This window comes from Saccostrea cucullata, unplaced genomic scaffold, assembly GCF_032062105.1.
Source record: "Saccostrea cucullata isolate Sc308-1 unplaced genomic scaffold, CSIRO_AGI_Scuc_v1 ctg675, whole genome shotgun sequence".
Taxonomy (NCBI): domain Eukaryota; kingdom Metazoa; phylum Mollusca; class Bivalvia; order Ostreida; family Ostreidae; genus Saccostrea; species Saccostrea cuccullata.
This window is the reverse complement of record NW_026919187.1, coordinates 34,943-54,928: the sequence shown is the minus strand read 5'-3', so window position 1 is coordinate 54,928 and position 19,986 is coordinate 34,943. Positions and strand designations below refer to the sequence as shown.

General features: G+C 33.4%; 1 protein-coding gene across 1 annotated transcript in view; it reads left to right on the top strand.

Moving 5' to 3' along the window:
- LOC134281836 (ral GTPase-activating protein subunit alpha-1-like) overlaps positions 1 to 19,986 on the top strand; it is a 47,253-nt gene that overhangs the window by 10,207 nt on the left and 17,060 nt on the right. The window contains exons 20-36 of the mRNA XM_062764278.1: positions 795 to 887; positions 5,823 to 5,939; positions 6,450 to 6,611; positions 7,030 to 7,214; positions 14,558 to 14,656; positions 14,931 to 15,086; positions 15,405 to 15,536; positions 15,767 to 15,892; positions 15,988 to 16,046; positions 16,549 to 16,657; positions 16,752 to 16,907; positions 17,377 to 17,407; positions 17,692 to 17,795; positions 18,024 to 18,206; positions 18,546 to 18,695; positions 19,208 to 19,261; positions 19,356 to 19,506. Of these exons, the coding sequence (XP_062620262.1) occupies positions 795 to 887; positions 5,823 to 5,939; positions 6,450 to 6,611; positions 7,030 to 7,214; positions 14,558 to 14,656; positions 14,931 to 15,086; positions 15,405 to 15,536; positions 15,767 to 15,892; positions 15,988 to 16,046; positions 16,549 to 16,657; positions 16,752 to 16,907; positions 17,377 to 17,407; positions 17,692 to 17,795; positions 18,024 to 18,206; positions 18,546 to 18,695; positions 19,208 to 19,261; positions 19,356 to 19,506 (2,067 nt within the window). The remainder of the gene's footprint in view (positions 1 to 794; positions 888 to 5,822; positions 5,940 to 6,449; positions 6,612 to 7,029; positions 7,215 to 14,557; positions 14,657 to 14,930; positions 15,087 to 15,404; positions 15,537 to 15,766; positions 15,893 to 15,987; positions 16,047 to 16,548; positions 16,658 to 16,751; positions 16,908 to 17,376; positions 17,408 to 17,691; positions 17,796 to 18,023; positions 18,207 to 18,545; positions 18,696 to 19,207; positions 19,262 to 19,355; positions 19,507 to 19,986) is intronic.

Genomic DNA, 19,986 nt, shown 5'->3' with positions numbered 1-19,986 from the left:
TTTAATAATAGTTGGCGCAAAAGTAGGCTAAAGTACTAGTACATCATTTTGTGTATTTGATAACTGATTTGATGAATGAAGTGGCCTCGATTACTAAAAATGGAATTTTTTTGTGAAATTCTTTCCAGTGCTACTCCTCATACAGTTATCTCTGCTCAGAAAAAATATCTATACCATGGCTTTCATTGCTGTAGGTTCTGGTATATTATTTTTTTGATATCAATGATGAATAATGCAAGTGTGTATAAATGCCAGCTTTTTTAAAATTTTGAATTCAATTAAATTTGATCATGTAAATTAAACCAATGCTCCAATCTATTTGTATGTTTTAGAATGTGCATATGGGGTATTGAGGTGTTATTTTTTTAATTTTTCTGGATGAAATAATTCTTAATTGATAACAAATATAAAAGTCATGAATAAAAGTTTTGAAAAGCTAAAATATGCATGTTCTTATGTTTTAAATAAGAGAATCTTGGAAAGTATTTAGTTACTGTTTTTTTATTTTAAAAACTCATTGAGAATTTTGTTTTGAATATATTATAAATTACAGATGCAACTGAGGCAATTGTTTTTGCACTTCATATATACAGTATTTTGAGATGATAATGTAATGAGAGTTCAGTAAAGAAGCACTGTTAAGGTGAAAAGCTCTTGAAATTTAAAATATGCATGTTCTTATAAGAGAATCTTGGAAAGTATTTAGTTACTGATTTTTTAAAATTTCATTCTGTTTAAAAAAGAAATATGCTTTCGTTTGATAGTTAAGAAATGATTTGACGTGTTTCTATCAGGTGTGACTTCAGCTGAGATGAGAGAGAAGCATGATATGATCACAAATATACCTGCATGTACAGTCTCTGTATCCAGCACATCAGAAAGCATAGGTATGCACTTATCACAGGCATCTTGTAAAAGTGTATTAACATGCACAACCAGATTCCAGCGATGAGATTTTATTTATAATTTATTCATAATACAGAAAATGGATTTGAATTAATGGGCACAATTTTATCGACACATTTTATAATATTTCAAAGTCATCTTTTGTTGTTTAGATAAGTTGCTTTACCACAGACTGCACACACAATTGATATTTGGTTAATTTTTTTTGTAACATGCCTATTTAAATATGCACGCCTCAATATGCATGAATAAATGTCTATTGGCAGGATTAGCAGGAAATTTTGAGATATCCGTGTTGTTGAGATATCACAATTGATGCTTTGTTTCCAAGATTTTATGAAGTAAATTTTGCTCTTGGAAATATAAATTATTAAATAAAAATCAAAATAAAGTGGTTTAAAGGGTTTGTATAGTGGGGATGGGTTGACATTGCATGGATTAACAAATCCAAGTTTTTGTACAATATCTATAAAGTATCTAATTATCTGAATTCTACCACAAGCACTTTCAGATTTCAACATGTCCAGGTTGTTCACATATACATGTACACTTCCGAGATTTCCAAAATTAATACTGTAGAAGTACTTTTTTTCCTGAGTGGTATTAATTTACACTTTGTACGCAGTCATAATTTCTCCGCAGAAATTTAAATTGTCCCATCGTACTCAAAATATATGTAAGAAATATAGTGAGAGTTCAAGAAATCTGCGTAATTTTCTAGCCGCAGACTGAAGTGAAATAGAGAATCCGTGGAATTATGACCCCATGGAAATTAGTACGTCTACAGTACCTGTAAAGGTATCTTGATAAACATGCCATAATTCATTTGTTGTTGATACAGATTACAATAAAACTCCTTTAGTATGAACATGATATTGCAAGTTCATGGATATAGCAAAGTTATCTTGGATCCCCAGCTATATAAATAAAACTAATTCGGTATACGGATATAGCAAAGTTATTTCATAGGTCCCAATGACTTCGTTATAACCGAGTTAACTGTATTAATTTGCATATTTTAAACAAACATACAAATGATAGAGAATCTCATGCATTTTTTAAGCAAAATCAAATACATTTAGAGTAGTTTTAGACTGTACTCAAAAATACATGTACATATATTTTACTTGACTGTATGATAGTTTAAGCTTATATATCGTTTGTAATGGCATTGTGCACAAATATGGAGGATATTTGTCCAGTTAATGTTTTGCATAAATGTAGTTGGATATTTAATTTATTTCATGAGTAGGACAGGACATTAAGATCTGAGTGGGACTGACACTTAATAATCAAATATCATTGCCAGGCTTTGCTTTTTTAGCTCACCTGTGTTGAAAGCTCAAAATAAAGGACCAAGCCCTCTTACAAAGTTTTTTCAATTTTGGTCATTCAATAAAATCAGCCTAATTTGAATATATTGACCCAGAAAATTCATGTTTAAAGAAATTATATTTTGTTCACCCTCATTGCTTTGAGGGGATACATTCTGTTTGGAATAGGCTAAACTTATAATTATATTTCACATGTTATGGTACACCAGGTTATTGGTGTGTAGTGAATTTGTTCAGGACAGAATCTGATCATTTCACACCAAAATGGTGTTTTCAGTGGAAGTTTGCCATGTTATGACAATGTTGAGAGACCCCCTAATATAAATATACATGTACCAGACTGCATTCTCATACAAGCAAAGTTGTAAGCTTTGAGTACAGACATCATTGATAAGAATTGTGGACAGTAGAATCCTTGTCTATTGCAGGGTCTTATAGCTACTAATTTATTTTATTTCAGTCTATATTTGTAATTACTAGCCTTACTATGTACTTGTGGTAGTTGTGTACTAATTATTGTAGGGAGAATTGCTATAAATGAGTATATCCTGTATAACTATGAAATACACATGTTGGTTTTCAGTGTATGAAATCTGCACATTTACAATGTGATGGTCAGTGTTATGGGTTTTCACTAAGTGACACTCATCATATAAATGTGATTTAATCTGACAGGTAACAAAAATGTGGCTTGTTTTGTTTTTACAACTGGGAATCAGTGAATTCTGTAGACATTTTAGATTAAATTGAAGTTCAATACTTAAGATTCAGCATATATTTTTTTACCTGTACTGGTCAGAGACCAGATTAGCGTAAGCAATAGTAAAGTGTCTATAAGATGACCGTCTGTCTGTTTGTCTGTAAATAGTATGCTATTAATCCTCCTACAGTTTGGTACCATTATTACCTGATTTACAAGTAGACAACATTGAGATACAGAATTCTATTTGTTGATTTTTCGATTTCAATTAATGAATTATGTTTCTACGGTTACTAAAAAAATAATTTTTTATGAAATTCTTTCCAAATGCTTTTCCAGACCTACAGTTTTGGTCTGATCTCAACTAACTAAAATATATTATTCTTTTTTATCAGTTTATAATTTTGACAAACTTTGCTGCTGTGTTCACTAAATTTTGGAACTTATGTGAAATTCTCACAAAGTGCTACTCCTTCTATAATAAACAAATGTTATAGCCATTTAACTAAAAATAGAATTTTCCATTTAATTCTACCAAAATGCTATTGGTCCTTTAGTTTTGGTCTCATTTCAACCTAACTTGGCACTTTAGTAGACTTCTCAAAGATTTTTTTTTTTTTGTTAAAGGCAATCTTGAAAAATTCTTTGTTTGCAGTTGCCGACCTATAATTTTTAGACTGAGTAGGTATAGCTAGGCATTCTTTTTCTTTTTTTTTTTGAAAAAAAAATTTTTTTTCAGATTTTTGTTAGATAACAAATAATAGAACTTTTCATAGGCCTACTAAACATGAATAAGCTCAACTTTATAAACCGCTTATTGATAAAAATAAAAGTCAAAAATTGAAAATGAAACAGTTTCAATATCCTGAAAAATGAGAAAAAAAAAATTACTAAATGGCTAAAGAAAGGTTTGGGTCGGGTGCATTTTCAGTGGGTTGGTAGGCAACTGCAAAGAAACAAATTTTTATTTTAGGCCTAACTAAAATGTCTAATTTTTGTAAAATTCATTCAAGTAAATACACTGTATGCATTTCAGACACGCTGCATATATCTAAGAAATCTACTTAACGTTATGAGATTTCAAGCTTGGATTGTTTTTGAATTGGTTTTATTTTTCTCTCTGCATTTATGATGTACCAGTACTTACAAACTTACTATACATATAGATACTTGAAGGCATATGCATGCCCATCACCAGAGTAATACAGAGTAGTTATGAATACTTATTTCAATTTCTTACATAATTATATAGGATATGATTGTAATAAACATGATATAAAGATAATTATTTATAACCAATTTATAACTAACCATGACTGTTGGTCAGTTACTTAAAGGAAGGAAATGATGCATAATATTGGGTGTAAATTTGGTTTCGGCTAAACATTATTTTATAATTCCGAGTGATATTTCCAAAGAAGATTTGACATTTTTGTCAATGTGAATAAGGCAGTGTTGGGATATATTTTTTTTGTATGTGTATGTGTGTGTTGGGAAGTTAAATGACAAGTCAGAGGATGTTATCACTAAACACTAAGTAATAGAGGAAACACTACAGTACGAGCCAAATGACATGTCCTAAGGCTCAGATTCTTTGTCCACTGTGTTGCTGGTCTTTTTTTAGATGTAGGTAAAGAAAATTGAGATAAATCATGAAATGTACATCCTACTTACCATTTTGTTTGGATAAATCAAGAAAAAATTAAGTATTGTATATAATTCCCTTATTGAGATAGATCAAATAGCAAAAGAGAATATCTTAAAAATTAAAGGATGGGAGGAATGAACATTTGATATGCACCTAAACAAATTAAAAAACAAATTAAATTTGTTTTGATTCATATATTTATGTTAAATGATATTTACAATGAATTTCATTCAGAAATTCAAGTCCTAGGCAAAATTACTGAAATGATTTGATTTTATTCTTACTTATATATCAAAGGGTGAATTAGTATGTCTGAATTAATGTTCCATATCCTGTTGTGAAATAATTCACATTGTGAGTTTTTATGTGTGCAGTGCCCTGATTATAAAATGTTTAAAAAATACATTTGTTTTGAGTTACTGTAAAATGTCGTAAAACATTTTTCCCATAAAAGTTGATAATTACAAAAAATTCTCAATTTCTGTTTCATTCCGAAATTCAAGTCTTGAAAATTAATGTTTTGATTTTATTCTTACATATATATCAGTATATGCCTTGTATTTGTATTAAGTCCGCGGAAATTTGGGACCGCGTGCATAGCGTAAATTAATACCACATGGAAAATAATACTTCTACAGTATGAAAATGTCAATGTTAATACATGAACAAATACTTTAAAATTTAAAATTTCACAACATTTAACTGTTTAAAATGTCTTATTTTTGTGTTCTTATTTTAGCATTTGTTTTAAACAATTACTTGCTAGCCTGGGGTAAATGTTTGAAGTATACACACATAGATAGAAAGCAATTTGAAATTTTAAAATACTGTAAACCATAACCTCTAAAGAAAACTTAAGTGCATTAGTTATTAAAATAGAGAGAAAAAAATGTGTTCTGTGTAGGTACATGCAGTGAAGTGTAATACATGTATTACAAAAGCTCATGGTGTAGTTATTATTGACTTTAAATTGAATGTTGATACTTTTGTTTAACACTGTATTTAAAACATTCAAAGCTTGCACTGTTAGGTGTTAATAAAAGTTCAGTGGTCATTCAAGTAACATCCTTTTTATGAGAAAAGAAATGTGGAAAAGAAAAGTGTTTCGAAGGCTGCAGTCTTTGCGATGTAGGGTTTTTTCATCTTATACTTTTATAGTTTAACATTTGAGCTACATTAGAAAATGTGGCGATTGCATGTATTTTATAAATATTGACAGATGTTTTATTTTTAGACTCCCCTGCCCCTGAGGACCTGGAGGTGGCTAAGTTGAGTATGCAGAGTCTCCAGCATGAGGCAGACATTGACAGTATCAGTCTGGAGCGCTCAGAACAAGATGCCTCCTTTAGATGTAGGATCATAGCTTATAGTGTTCTTTAATGAAAAGTTGATTTATTTAGTACCCCTTTTTTCAACCAACGTGCATGAGATAAATTTCTTATAAGTATGAAATTTTGTATGCTGTTTTTAAAATCTGAAAAAAATGGTTATAGTCAGGTGATTAAATATGAAAACTAGCTGCAGATTTTCAGAATGAAAGTGGATCATTACAGTTAAATGACATACATAGTGTGTCCTATGCAATCATCTGCTCTTCATTTCTGAGAAAATCTTTTAAAGAAAAATTCTTCTTTTTTTTGGAAAGGGGCTAATTGTTTTTATTAATTTTAAATTTGTTTGGGAAAGGTAAATATTTGCCATCATTAAATTTTGTTTCATTGTTAAACATTGATAAGAAATATCCAATGGTGATATAAATGACTATTTCAACAATAGAAATCTGGCTAATTATTGCTCTGTGTATTTGTGGAGGTCTTTATGTGATGCTAATTAGTGTGATGATATCTGATCTCCCCGACAGATTCTAGATCCCCCTCCCCCGCCTCCATCCACTCGGACAGCCCCTCCCCAGTCAGTGAGCTGACCGTACATCAACAACAGAAGGACTGCCCCACCCCTGACAGGGACAGTCTACACATTGAGATGGCGGCCACCACCACAGATGGCTCCATAGAATCCAAAGGTAAGGGAACTCATTTACAATCTTAGGACTTATAGTGTGAACTTTTTCAGAAGTTGTTAACTACTTTTTAACTTTAGTGGAATGGAGAGTAAAATTATCAATATCAAAATATATGAAAAACTTCCATGTGTTTTAGTGATGTTTTACAAACTAAAATCAAAGTCCAAAGGATTATGTAAAACATTGAAATTGTAGCAGGTCATTGTCTGCCATAAACAGCAGTACACTGTAGTACATTGCTTTGGGAATGTTAAGGAAGAAGTTTGATGTTGAATTTTGAACACATAACACATGTCATTATTTGTTGAATCATCTTTATATGTGCAAAGTGTAGTGTAATACAAAAACATGCAGTCATAAAAATGCTTCATTTATTCAGAAGAGTAATGTATGATGGTGACACTGTTTGTTGTTATAGAATGTACAGATGACTTGAGAAGTGTGTTAGCCGGAGGGACAGTGCAGGGCTGGCTACCAGACAATTCCGTAGTTCTGTGGAGGAGAATGCTAGGAATTCTGGGAGACGTGAACCAGATTACAGACTCAGAGAACCATGTCATGGTGTTTGAGGAACTCAGTAAAATTCTAGACACACTTCATAAGGTAACCTAGTCACTCTGTTCAATTAGTGTTTATGTAAATACACTGAGGGTGACGGAGTCTGCATTTAAGGGGGGACCTATGTCCAAAAAGTCTTTGTGTGAAATTTTCAAAACTTTGATATTTCTTTCCTGACCACTTGCTCTTAATGTTTAGGTATAAAAAACAATACCTTTATATGCTTATTTTTACACAAGAGCACGTGCAAAAACAGTGTGAAATGCTAAAAATAGATTATTTTCAGACATTATTGTTCTACTCTAAATACAGTCAAACTTGTTTTAAGAGGCCACCTTTGGGAAGTCTGGAAACTGGCCACTTAAGACAGGTGGCCTCTTATTCCAGTTTGTCCTCGAAAAGGACATTCGGTCAATAAATAAACAACATTAAGCACTACAGTTAAATTAATTAATCATAATTAAACAGTTCAATTTCACAAAAGCTTTTTATGTGTATATATAATAATTCAAGCTCATTTAAAAAGAATATTAAAGAATTCGAAATGTTTAAGGTTTTGTGCATGTTTCTGTTCCTACATATTAGTTAAACATCTTGCATTCATAAGTGTGCTTTTGTTACATTGAATTATTAAATAAATTCTTTTAATTTTCTTTTGAAGAAATACATACAATGCCTGACTATTATCCTTTTATATAAAGAAAAAAAAAATACACAAAAATACAGTTTAATGGCAAATAAAATAAAGCATAGGAATTTAAGTAAAATTATGTCAATAAAAATTTCACTTTAATATAGAATGTAATATGTTAAAAAGATAGTCAGCAATGTAACCCCCCCCCCCCTCCAACTTAATTAATCGGTAATTAACTTACTTGCTGAAGTTTATAAAGTCTGATTAATTTTATTGTTTATAAAGCTGTCAGAATTTCTATTTAACATACACAGACACAAAAATAAAATTAACCAGTTGACCAGAGAGATGTATTACGCAGTTGAAAATCCTTCCATAACACAGGTGTCATATGCAGTAGAGCGTGACTAATCCCTATCGATCGTCTTCTCTCATAGTGAAATTCACGAGATAATCATGCCATATGAAGCACTTTGTTTTTACAAGAGTAGCAATTAGGGCTTCTACATGGAATCAAAATCTAAAAGGTGTGAATTTCTTTAGCTAGAGGAAAGTATCAATTGTAATTAAATTCTTTTAATTTTTCAATTGGCGATCTTGAAAAATAATTACAAATTGATCTAACAGGACAAATTTTTTTTTTCATAAACACAGAGTTCAGCGTATCTAAAATCAATTTGTTTACTTGCATTAATAGGTTAAATTGACTATCGAGGATATAATTACGCAAGCCAACACGTTTAAAAGATGTGATAGAATCGCAACAAGTAACGAAATGGCCGCCTATTACAGTGTCAATAAGGCTGTTGGGGGAAGATTTGAGTGGCCGCTGGCCGCGTTACACAGGTGGCCGTTTATTCCAGTTAAAATATATAGGAAAAATCATCGGGGGGAACTGAAAGTGGCCGCTGACCGCGAGTGGCCGTTGATTTCAGGTGGCCGTTAAGACAAGTTTGACTGTATGCGCTAAAAAGAACCAAAAATGTCAAATCACATTTGAAATCAACAGGTATTTAATTTATATGACTTGTTTCTTTAAAATGAAGACAAATTCATTATAATTTATATCGCATGAAAAATTATAAAGGAGCGCAATGTAAGTATCACCCCGTTTTTCTTGTCGAATTTTTTACAATTCCGACATACATAACAGGTAATATCTTAAAAAGTCTTTGTGTGAAAATGTTGTAATTCATATTTTTTGAAAGAACTGATTTATCTCTTTATTTTAACAAAGTAAAACGAATACCTTTATGATAAAATAAACGAGAAATATGACGTTTTCTTTTATTTTCGTACTCTTTTGTAATAAATATTGACCTTTCTGCACTAAAAAAGTAAGCACTGACAGACATCTGAATATAAAACTATTTTTCGAAAAATGAGTTTATTTTGTTTTGATTAGAAGCAATTTAAACAGATTAATTCTTTTCTTCTTCATTTCAATCATTCTGTTTCTCCCCCTCCCATTTCCCTGTCAGCAACAACTAGGAATGACTTTATACAATAGAATATACATGTACCGGTACTATAAATCAATAAGCAAATATAAGTACAAGTGCATTTTTTGATTTTTTTCTTAGTTTTATCCAGAAAATACAATTAATGGTAAACATAAAATTAAATATATTTCCCTGATTTAAGTCGTTTTCTTTGCTGAATTTTATCTTAAATCTTTTTGCACTTATATACGTATCAGCATATCATCGAGGTATTTTTTCACAACTGAAATTGCTATGAATTATCAACCAAAGGAAGAGAATTCTAATATTAACAAACTCCATAAAACAAATAAAACTGTTATTAAGGCCAAAAAAAATTAATTAATTGTTTCTCAGGCCAAAAAATTCAAAATTCAATGCGGCAGGCAGGCTTTTTTTTTTTTTTTTTGAAGCAGGTTTTACACCTTTTCTTTGTATAAAAGTCATTTGTGCAGTAAAATGATAATACATGTATCTAAGTTTTGTTCTCTGAAATTAGTTATAATATGTATTCAACATTAAATAATGTTGTTCCAATCATTTATTTAAAAGTTAACTGATAAAATACTTTAGATTTAGAAGAAATATATTGTTTTTCTAATAAAAACGTCTTTCTTAGCATTTATGAAAAGGGGAATAACTCAGTTTTCTTTTACAACTTGAAAAAATAGAAAATTGAGTTATTTCCCTTTTCAATATGTCAATAAAATTGATCAATGCGGCCGTTTTTGAACTGCTGCGGCGGTGCCTGAGAAACTATTGATTAGTTTTTTTTGGCCCAATGATGAATAAACTTTCTTTAGTAAATTGTGTACGTGATTGATTAATCACAATGTTATACCTATATTACAGTTGCACAAGTCAACAGGTAAAAAAACCAAACGTCGCTATTGTGACGTCACATAACGCTGCTTTGACGTAGAATGACATAGGTCCCCCCTTAATTAATGATGCAGAGCCTGAGAAAAAAAATTATTCTTTAAGTATAAATCAAATGTTTCATGTGAATAGCCAGAACCTGATGCCCATTTGGAGGAGAAATTTTCAACAGGCAGAAAAGTAGGAATAGGTTGTCATAAAAATGGTTACCACAGGGTATGTTTTAAAAGTGTAACTACTTTGTATTGTAGTTTTCTTGTTGCTCTTCTGTGTTCACATATTCATTTATACTGTATCAATTTATATACTTTTTCTCTGTCACTTGGGTAGCAGATAAATTGGGATCTTTTTGTCTTAAGACCCTTTCACAATTGGCGCACGAGCACTTTACAACACTTTGCAATCGGAAAATTTTAGCTTCGCACGAGCTCTCGCATACGTTGCACGATGTTTCGCATTTGTTTCATGCGTTTTAGTGGTCGCATCAAGTCTCCTCAAAATAGTCGACATGCACACTGTTCAGATGCGACCAAATGCGATCCACGTTTATAGCAATTCAACGCACGAATATTAGTACGAGCGTCTTACAACGTTTTGTGTACTCTCAAGAGTGATGCATGATTTTTAAAGGTCGTATGAGGAATCGCAACTGTATATGCGTGTGTTGTGTGACCATGAGACTGTTGCTCAACGTGCACGATTTATCAGCTTCAATTTCCCATGCTTTGCCACTAGTATATGTAAACCTTGTATAAGCATCTCTGTTTCAGACCACAATTGACAATGGATGCTGCTTAAACGGGTAGTATATATTTATTCCCCTTCTCACTCGCACGATCATTCGTACCATAAAACGCATGATTGCACAGGCGTCTTACGTCCAGTCGCACTGGTGCAGGTTCAATCGTCCGATCACCTGATCACTCGCGCGATCTTTTCACATTATCTTACAACACTCGCTTTCATTGTACAACAGTAGCATATAGACGCAAGATATATCGTAAGATTTAATGCACAACGGTCACTTTAGATCGTGCGAATTTCGTACGAATCCTTTTACAATTGCGATTATTTCAGCAACAGTTTACGATCCAAGTCAAAGTTTTTCGGTCGCACGAATATTTTGTTGCTTCTGCTCGTTTGCCAATTGTGAAAGGGCCCTTAGGTGTGTCTGTATGTCTGTCTGTTCTGCTGGAGTCATAATTTTATAAAAACTAGAGGTACTTTGAGCAATGAGCTCACTAAATGATACCCCCTTACCTCCCATATGAATATAATGGCAGTGTCCATGTTTTGCTATGGGAAACCCAGAATATGTGTTGGATCAAAAGTAAAATAGGAGATGCACAATGGCAATATGTAATAAAGATTCTGTGAAAGTTTTATCAAATTTCATTCAGTGGTATGAGAGGAGTTGTGGATAAGAGATCGGTACCCCACAGCGTAATAACGGACAGCTAGACCAACGGATGGACAGCTAGATGGACGGACGGACATACTGATTACTTTATACACTCTCTCTTTCAAGCGGGGGGTATAATACCGTTTAGCTGGTAATTTTAGCGGAGTGCTAATTTTGGCTTATTTTGGCGTTTTGATGAAGTCCGCTAAAATTTTAATCACTAAAATAGTCAGTACTCTTCTTAGTGCCCATCTGCAAATAGCAAACCCTGCGTCCGCTAAAATAAATTGCGCCAAAATTATTGGCATACCTTTGAGAAGGCAAAATGCCAAATTTACACCCACCAAGAAAACCCGCTATATGGTAATCTAAGACGATCTCATTCCACAATATGCATGCATTTACTTGAAATTTAATGGGACATACATTCATAAATTTTCCTGAAAACTCCCCAGAATAATTTAAGATATTTTATGATAGAAAGTACATGTATTATAGCTATATATTCTTTGAACATGCTTCTTGCTCTACAGAATAAGTACATGTATATACATTTACATGAGCTTTAAGTATTGATACACATTTTAGAATTTTACAAAGCAACCACTATAAAATTTCTGAGGAAGACAGTAATTTTTAGGTCACCTGAGTAACTCAGGTGACCTATTGCTATCCGTTTTCGTCCGTCGTCCGTCATGTGTTAACATTTGAACATTTTCAACTTCTTCTCTGAAATCACTGAACCAATTTCAACCAAATTTGGTATACAGCATCTATGGGTGAAGGGGAACAAAAATTGTTTAGTTGATGGTCCCTGGCCCCCTGGGGCCTGAGGGGTGGGGCAAAAACCACCAAAATCATTGCAGTCTTTAAAAATCTTCTTCTTTACTCCTAGACATCAAGCAGGCAAACTGTTGGCATGAATGTAATGAGCATTGAGTCTTCTACCAAAATTTTGAAATTCATGGCCCCAGGGGCAAGGGTTTTTGTGCAAGGGTGGGGCTACATTGATCATATAATGAAAATGCATTATTTCTTTGAAAATCTTCTTCTCTGCTCTTGGGTTTTAAGTAAACTAACTAAATACATATTTATATGAAACAAGAGTGTTTTTTCCAAAATTGTGAATTTTATGGCCCCAGGGTCAGGGGTTGTGGTGTTAGGGCGGGGCTCTATTGATTATATAGTGAAAATGCATTATTTCTTTGAAAATCTTCTTCTCTGCTCTTGGGTATTAAGTAAACTAACTAAATACATATTTATGATGAGCAAGAGTGCTTTTTCCAAAATTGTGAATTTTATGGCCCCAGGGTCAGGGGTTGTGGTGTTAGGGCGGGGCTCTATTGATTATATAGTGAAAATGCATTATTTCTTTGAAAATCTTCTTCTCTGCTCTTGGGTATTAAATAAACTAACTAAATACATATTTATGATGAGCAAGAGTGCTTTTTCCAAAATTGTGAATTTTATGGCCCCAGGGTCAGGGGTTGTGGTGTTAGGGCGGGGCTCTATTGATTATATAGTGAAAATGCATTATTTCTTTGAAAATCTTCTTCTCAGCTCCTAGATTTTATATAATTTAACTAAGTACATAGTTATGATGAGCAAGAGTGCTTCCGGATTTTTTACTTTTATGGCCCCAGGGTCAAGGGTTTTGGTGTTAGGGCGGGGCTCTTTGATTATATAGTGAAAATGCATTATTTCTTTGAAAATCTTCTTCTCTGCTTCTTGGGTATTATATAAACTAACTGAATACATATTTATGATGAGCAAGAGTGCCACTTCCAAAATTGTGAAATTTATGGCCCCAGGGTCAGGGGTTGTGGTGTTAGGGTGGGGCTCTATTGATTATGTATTGAAAATGCATTAGTTCTTTGAAAATCTTTTCCTTTGCTCCTGGGTTTTATGCCAATGATCAAAGTATATATATTTATGATGAAGAAAGCTGCATCTAGCAAAATGGTTATTTTTTATGCCCATGGGTTGGGGGGAGGGGGGGTTACATAGTCTGAAAATAATTTAATGCTTTGAAATCTGCTCTTCAGTATTAATCAAAAACCATTTTATGATAAAATTTGCAAAACTTTGAAATATGTGGCCCCAGGGTCAGTCTTTCCTTTGGGGTGAGGTGCACAACTGGTTATAAAGTGGAAATGCATTTTCTCTTTGTTACTCTGATCTACCTCTGGGTATTAAGTAAATAGAGTAAGCATGCTAAGTTTTTAATCATGATAAGCAATGGTGCCTTTTTCAAAATTGTGAATTGTGAATTTCATGGCCTCTGGTTTAAAACACGAACCAATTTTAATTGTTTGAAAGTTGTTACACGATACTCAGGTGACCTATAAGGCCCGTGGGCCTCTTGTTTCAGGGTTAAGAAAGCCTTGGAACCCCAAAATATAAGTCGAAATATTAAGAAAATGACAACTTTATATTATACAAAGTTTTGATACTTTTAAATCAAATGTGTAATATGTCAAGTGTTGGCACATTTTAAGCAAGATGGAAAAAATTGAAGGGGGTAAATTTATGGGCTGAGTGTTTTTAAGGAGTTGTGTTGTACATATCTTTTTGTCGTGCAAGACATTTACATATATGAGCCCTTGAATACATTATTTAAAAACTTACTACAAAAGTGTATATCATACAAGTATGTTGCATGATTGTAAGAATGTAAAAAAAATATCAATCTCAATATTATATAGCCATTTCAGTCGAACAATTACATAACGTATGAACACATAATATTTTCAATGACAGCTGCAAATTGAAATTTTTATTCTTCACTCGTTATTTGACAGTTACTGTTCATAACAATATTTTTTCATATGATATAATATTTATATATGAATATGTCACATATCCAGTTGTTGATGAAATATTACTTTGGATCAGGGTCAAATGTTATTTAATAATCATTATTTTATGTTCTGAAGGAAGATATTATAACTTGTTGTCATTATCAATTAACATCATTTTGCTCTGTTTGAAGATTCGGAATAACTTGGGCGTGTCAGAGGATAACACATTTTCTCCCCCGACTCCTGAATACATCCCTCCCACGACGACAATAACACCTTGGGAGTTTGAGGTCTGTATTCTCTTTAGTGTTAACATTTCAATAATTCTTATATAATGGGGCATATAGAATAAATTAATTGGGATTAAATCAAGAACATGTTATTGAAGAAAGGTAATGCATCTTTAAAATTTTAAGCTTTTCATATTTATCTTTTGATTTTTTTTGTTTGCTGCTTCCCCATGCTAAGCTATGAAGTGCAGGGTATTTTTTTTTTGTAAAAATGACAAGTTGAAAGAGATTTTTCTTCAGTGATATTGGTATATTGTTAATTTTTCCTTTTTAGTGTCTGACACTATCAGATGACTTTAAGAAAGGTAAACTGCTGGCATATCAGCTTCTGTGTCAGACCGTGGTCAGAAGACATGACCTACCCCTCCCCCCAGAATTACTCTCCCAGTTCTACATGTATCTCCACGGAGGGATTGGTTCAACAGACCAGGTACGTGGCAAATGTAGGAAATACATGTAATAGGTGGGTAAATTATGATACAGAAAAACGGCGCTAGAATTACATGAATGAGATAAGGTTCAAAGGGAAATAAATTGATGAGTAGTGACATTGTGATTAATGAAATCAGGGGATTGGGATGGCTAGGACCTGATCAAATTTATTTTTAAAAAAATGAAGATTATGGGATGATAGAGTATGGCATGATAGAGTATAGACCTAGACCATGGATATTTCCAGCAATTTGAAAATAATTTGTTTAGAACTACTCATTTGTAGAGTGTTTCATTGACTGAATTTATTTGACAGGAGATTGTTAATGTATTGGTAAGACATTGTGGGCCCCGCTTCTTCTCCATGCCATTACCGAGTTCCACCTTACTTATAAAAAACTTCATCCAGGCAGCTGGAGTGGTTCTGTCATCTCAGGATCTCAGACAGGTACGTCATCAGAGAACAGGAGAATCAGTATATAATTAGTACCAGGTCAAAGCTTTAGTACTCCTAATAGCAGATCTATGTTTATCTTTAAAGAATGCATGTACTTTTTTAAGATTTGGAATTTTATTTTATAGAAGCTTTTTTAATACAATTTGATACTTGTCAGCTGCTGTGATATTTATCTGATTAGGGATTTCACCTGACATTAATACATCACTTTTTGTTTTCAGACTCCTAGATCAGAGGCCCTTTCTTTGATAGGGAGTTTAATGTGTTACCCTAACCACTACCAGGACATACAAGTTCTGAATGTGGGTGATCTGTCGGTAGAGTCCTTGTCCTGTAACACATTCAAGGTAAGCCTTCTTTACAGGACATTAGAAAAAATATTGACAAGTTAATAGACTTTTCCTCAAGAAACCTTAATATTGAATTTTTTTTCCTTTGATAGGAATCTATAATTAACCAGTTGTTACACAGTGGAAAGAAAGAATCAGCAGAGACTGCCAGGTATGAAATTAAGTTTGTTAAGTACATGTATTACAGACTGTATATATACACCGTGTGCATGTCTGTCTATGTGTCTGTCTCTTTGTTCACTACTCTGTGAAACAATAGAGAGCATCTTATAACTTTTAGACTTCTCATCACCATATGTTTTAGGCATTTTTTTAAGTTACAGATTTCTTATTTATTACTCATGTGGATAATGGTTTAGAAAAGACCCCAATGTATTTTTAGGATTCTAAATTCTAAGGTCAAGGTTCAAAGAAAGATTAATTTTATTCATATTTAGTTCACCATTGATCCTCTACCTCCTTGGGCATGTTAAAATTAACATCTGTGGTTAAATGCTTGTTGCAACATAAGCAGCATTCTGGATTTAAGTGTTTTAATATGACTGCCGTAAGAAGTTTCTGTTTTCATGAACAGAAAGGTTTTTGAAAGTTGATAATTCTTAAGAAATATTGGGAAATGTCATTCTTTCAACATATGATTTATTATGTTTCAGGTGTATAGCTTTAAGCAGTATTGGTGTATACCTATATGAAGAGTTGTGTCACCAAACCCTTCATGCCAAACTTCATGAGGCTGTGATTGTATTACTTGGAAACCTAAGGGTATGACACAAAAGAAATGTTTATAAAATTTTCAGATATTGTTGAAAATCTTTTTTCAAGGCACAATTTTTTTTATTATTCTTTATTATTTCAGTGCAAAAACAAAGTTGTTGCTAAAACAGCAACGGATGTGCTATCAATGTTGTGTGATCATACTGAACAGTTGTTAAATTACCATGCAGCTTTACCAAAGCATATAATAGAGGTTGTGACTGCCACAGTGTCGGCCTTAATCCCCCAAGTGAAGATTGTGAGGCAGACGTCGAGAATAGAAACAAATTGCAAGCTGTCAGAAAAAAATGTATTTAAAACACTGGAGGTACAATTATTAATAACAAGTCCAGATTTGCACTATGAGAATTAATGTTATACATTGAAAGTCTAAAAACAGATTGTGCCAAATAAAATTAATGACCCCTCTAAAATTCCTTTTAAATACGCTTTTTTCTATCCTTATACGTATATTAAGCTTAAAATAAAATCAAATTAAGATTTATATTAGCTATTCGGGTAAGTATTGAGGCAGTAACAGATTTACACAACGCTGGGATTTCTTCACATGTAACATAAATACTTGTAACAGATTTAAACAATGCTGGGGTTTCTTCACATACGACAAAAAAAAGTGCTTTGTTTTTTATGTCCTTGTCATTTAGTACAATTATCTGCCAAATTTGGACTTTCAGTATGGTGTGGCATTCTCAAAGCTATGTAATAAGCATCTCTCAAAGACTGCAAAGATTCTCATTGGTTAAAGAATTAATAAGGCTATCAGGAACTTAAAATTGTTGTCCACAATGATGGGATGACTTAAGCCCAACCTCTTTGCCATATGAAATGCGATCATTAGATACTTGCTACACTCATTGACATTCACCCGAATTTCTATCCCATGTATATTTCAACAGTGAATGAAAGGCTGTGAAAATTTCAGGTGCTAATTATGTATTATATTGAGAATGCCATGCCTTATTGAAAGTCCAAGGATTACAGAGAATTATACTACATGATTTACTGTGGATTTCAGCTGATAGTTGGCATGTTATTCTGTGTTGTGGAGTGGTGTATGAAGATGCCCATTTCTCTTGTTCTGGAAACAACAGACACAGACAGAAGTTGTGTTTACAAAGTGTTCCAGGTTTGTGACTACAATCAGTTATGAATGTATTTAGCTTTTGCTTTAAGTTTAATAATGATCAACAGAAACACAAAAATTCAATACACAGTTATAGCTTGTTTACAGAAACATTCTTTGTTTCCATTTTTAATCCAGAAGTAAAATATGTGTGGAATGCTATGGTCTCATTTAATCTCAAGTAATTAGGCTTTATAAAGTGGTGAACTAGATTTTGATCTGATTCTCCAGGTGTTGGATGTGGCAGTGAAGGGCCACAGTACCGAGTCTTTGTCCCAGGCTCGACAGGTCCTGGCAGGGATGATACAGGACGCTGATTTTGACCACTTGAGGGAGCTTCAGAGCCCAGTAGGGGACTATAAATCAGACAGGAAGCCCTCTGACAGTGACTCTATACAGTGTGCTGCTAAACTGGTTAGTAACTTCAGTGGTATAGCTTTAGTTGGTATGGGTCCTTACACCAGAGGCCTGTTCAACAGAGTGAACGTTGGAGAGCACTCACCAAAGTTCTTCATAACTCCAACAGAAATGTTTGTGAGCACTCGCTCTGTTGAACAAACCTCAGCTGACATGTTATGTTAGGATAAACATACAATAGAAAAATCAGAATAGGATGAGATAGGATAATTGCACTCCACAATAAAAGCAGAATCTGTGACTGTAGGAACACCTCTTGCAAAAAAAAAAGAAAAATAATTTGCATGTCAGTGGGAGCATTGATGTCCCCAATGATTTTTCTGCTGTTTCTTTCAGCTAATCAATCACCTGGTGAATCACATGTGTCATTTCCCCATGGGGTCTGGAGCATCACGTCTGTCGTCCTCCATACAGGAACATCACGATCTGGAGGAAGTAGAGGTTAACGATCTCAAACAGGACATCTTCTATTCCTCCAACTTACAGGTTTGGTATTACACTGATATTCATAAGTTTGGGCACAGATATACAATGTAATTAAAAAAACATCAGTATCCATAAATGTTTTTACAAAATAAAAACATTTATTTTAGTTAAGGAATAACTGTCTTATTTTTCGATTTTATGATGTGATCAATCAATTGGCTTGTGTGATAATTTGCATAAACGCCAAAGGCGTTTATGAATAAAATTATCATGCAAGCCAATTGATTGATCATCGTCATGAAATGGAAAAATCTGACAGTTATTTCTTATATTTTCGTGCTCTTGATTCCACCAATCCACATACTACAAGCCCTGCTTCTGTCTAGCTATTTGTCCCGCCCTGCACATGATTTTTTTTAACCGCACCTATTAAGAACCAGTGCATTCATGAAGAAATAAAGTACATTAGCTATTTGTAATTTATCTCATACAAAGACATTGGAAATGTAAATATTTTCTGTTAAGTTACTCGTCAGAGCCTAGGAATAAAATCAAGTTATTTTATATTTCAGTTCTTTGTGCAGAATAAGAAAACCTTAATCTCATTTATTGAGTTACCTGCTTTGGTAAGTAATTCCTCTTCTATATATTAATTCAGTTGTTCATGATAACACTTTATGGACTTGATACAGGTATTTACCTACTCTTTGATTTCTACAGGTGGATTTACCTGGGGGTGGGGTAACTGTGGGACTGACCACGGCTCGTACTGTGTGTAGAGTCTTACTGAGGGACCTGACGGGGAAATACGCCTGGGAATCCTCGATGTTGTACGCCCCTCCGTGGTGTCAGGAAGGATCCTCTGTTAAAAGTAGGTTGTCATAAAAAGACTTCTCACACTCTTAACCTTATTATACCCCCCGCAAACGAAGTTTGGGGGGTATATAGGAATCACCTTGTCTGTCTGCCCGTCTGTCTGTCTGTCCGTCTGTCTTTGCAAACGTGTCCGGTCCATATCTTTCTTACGGAGGGACATTAGAATCTACTACTCCACACAAAGATTGCCCATGACCTAAGGGTGTGTCATGACCTTGACCCAAGGTCATTTGGAGACGTTCAAGGTCACTGGAAGAAAGTTTCATAATTTGTGTCGTATCCATATCTTTCTTATGTATAAATTTGGTAGGTTCTCATTTCATGCAAAGATTGCCCATGACCCAAGGGTGTGTCATGACCTTGACCGAAGGTCACTTGAGGAAGTTCAAGGTCATTGGAAGAAAAAAAATTCATTATTCGTGTCCGGTCCATATCTTTCTTATGGATAAACTTGGTAGGTTCTCATTTCACGCAA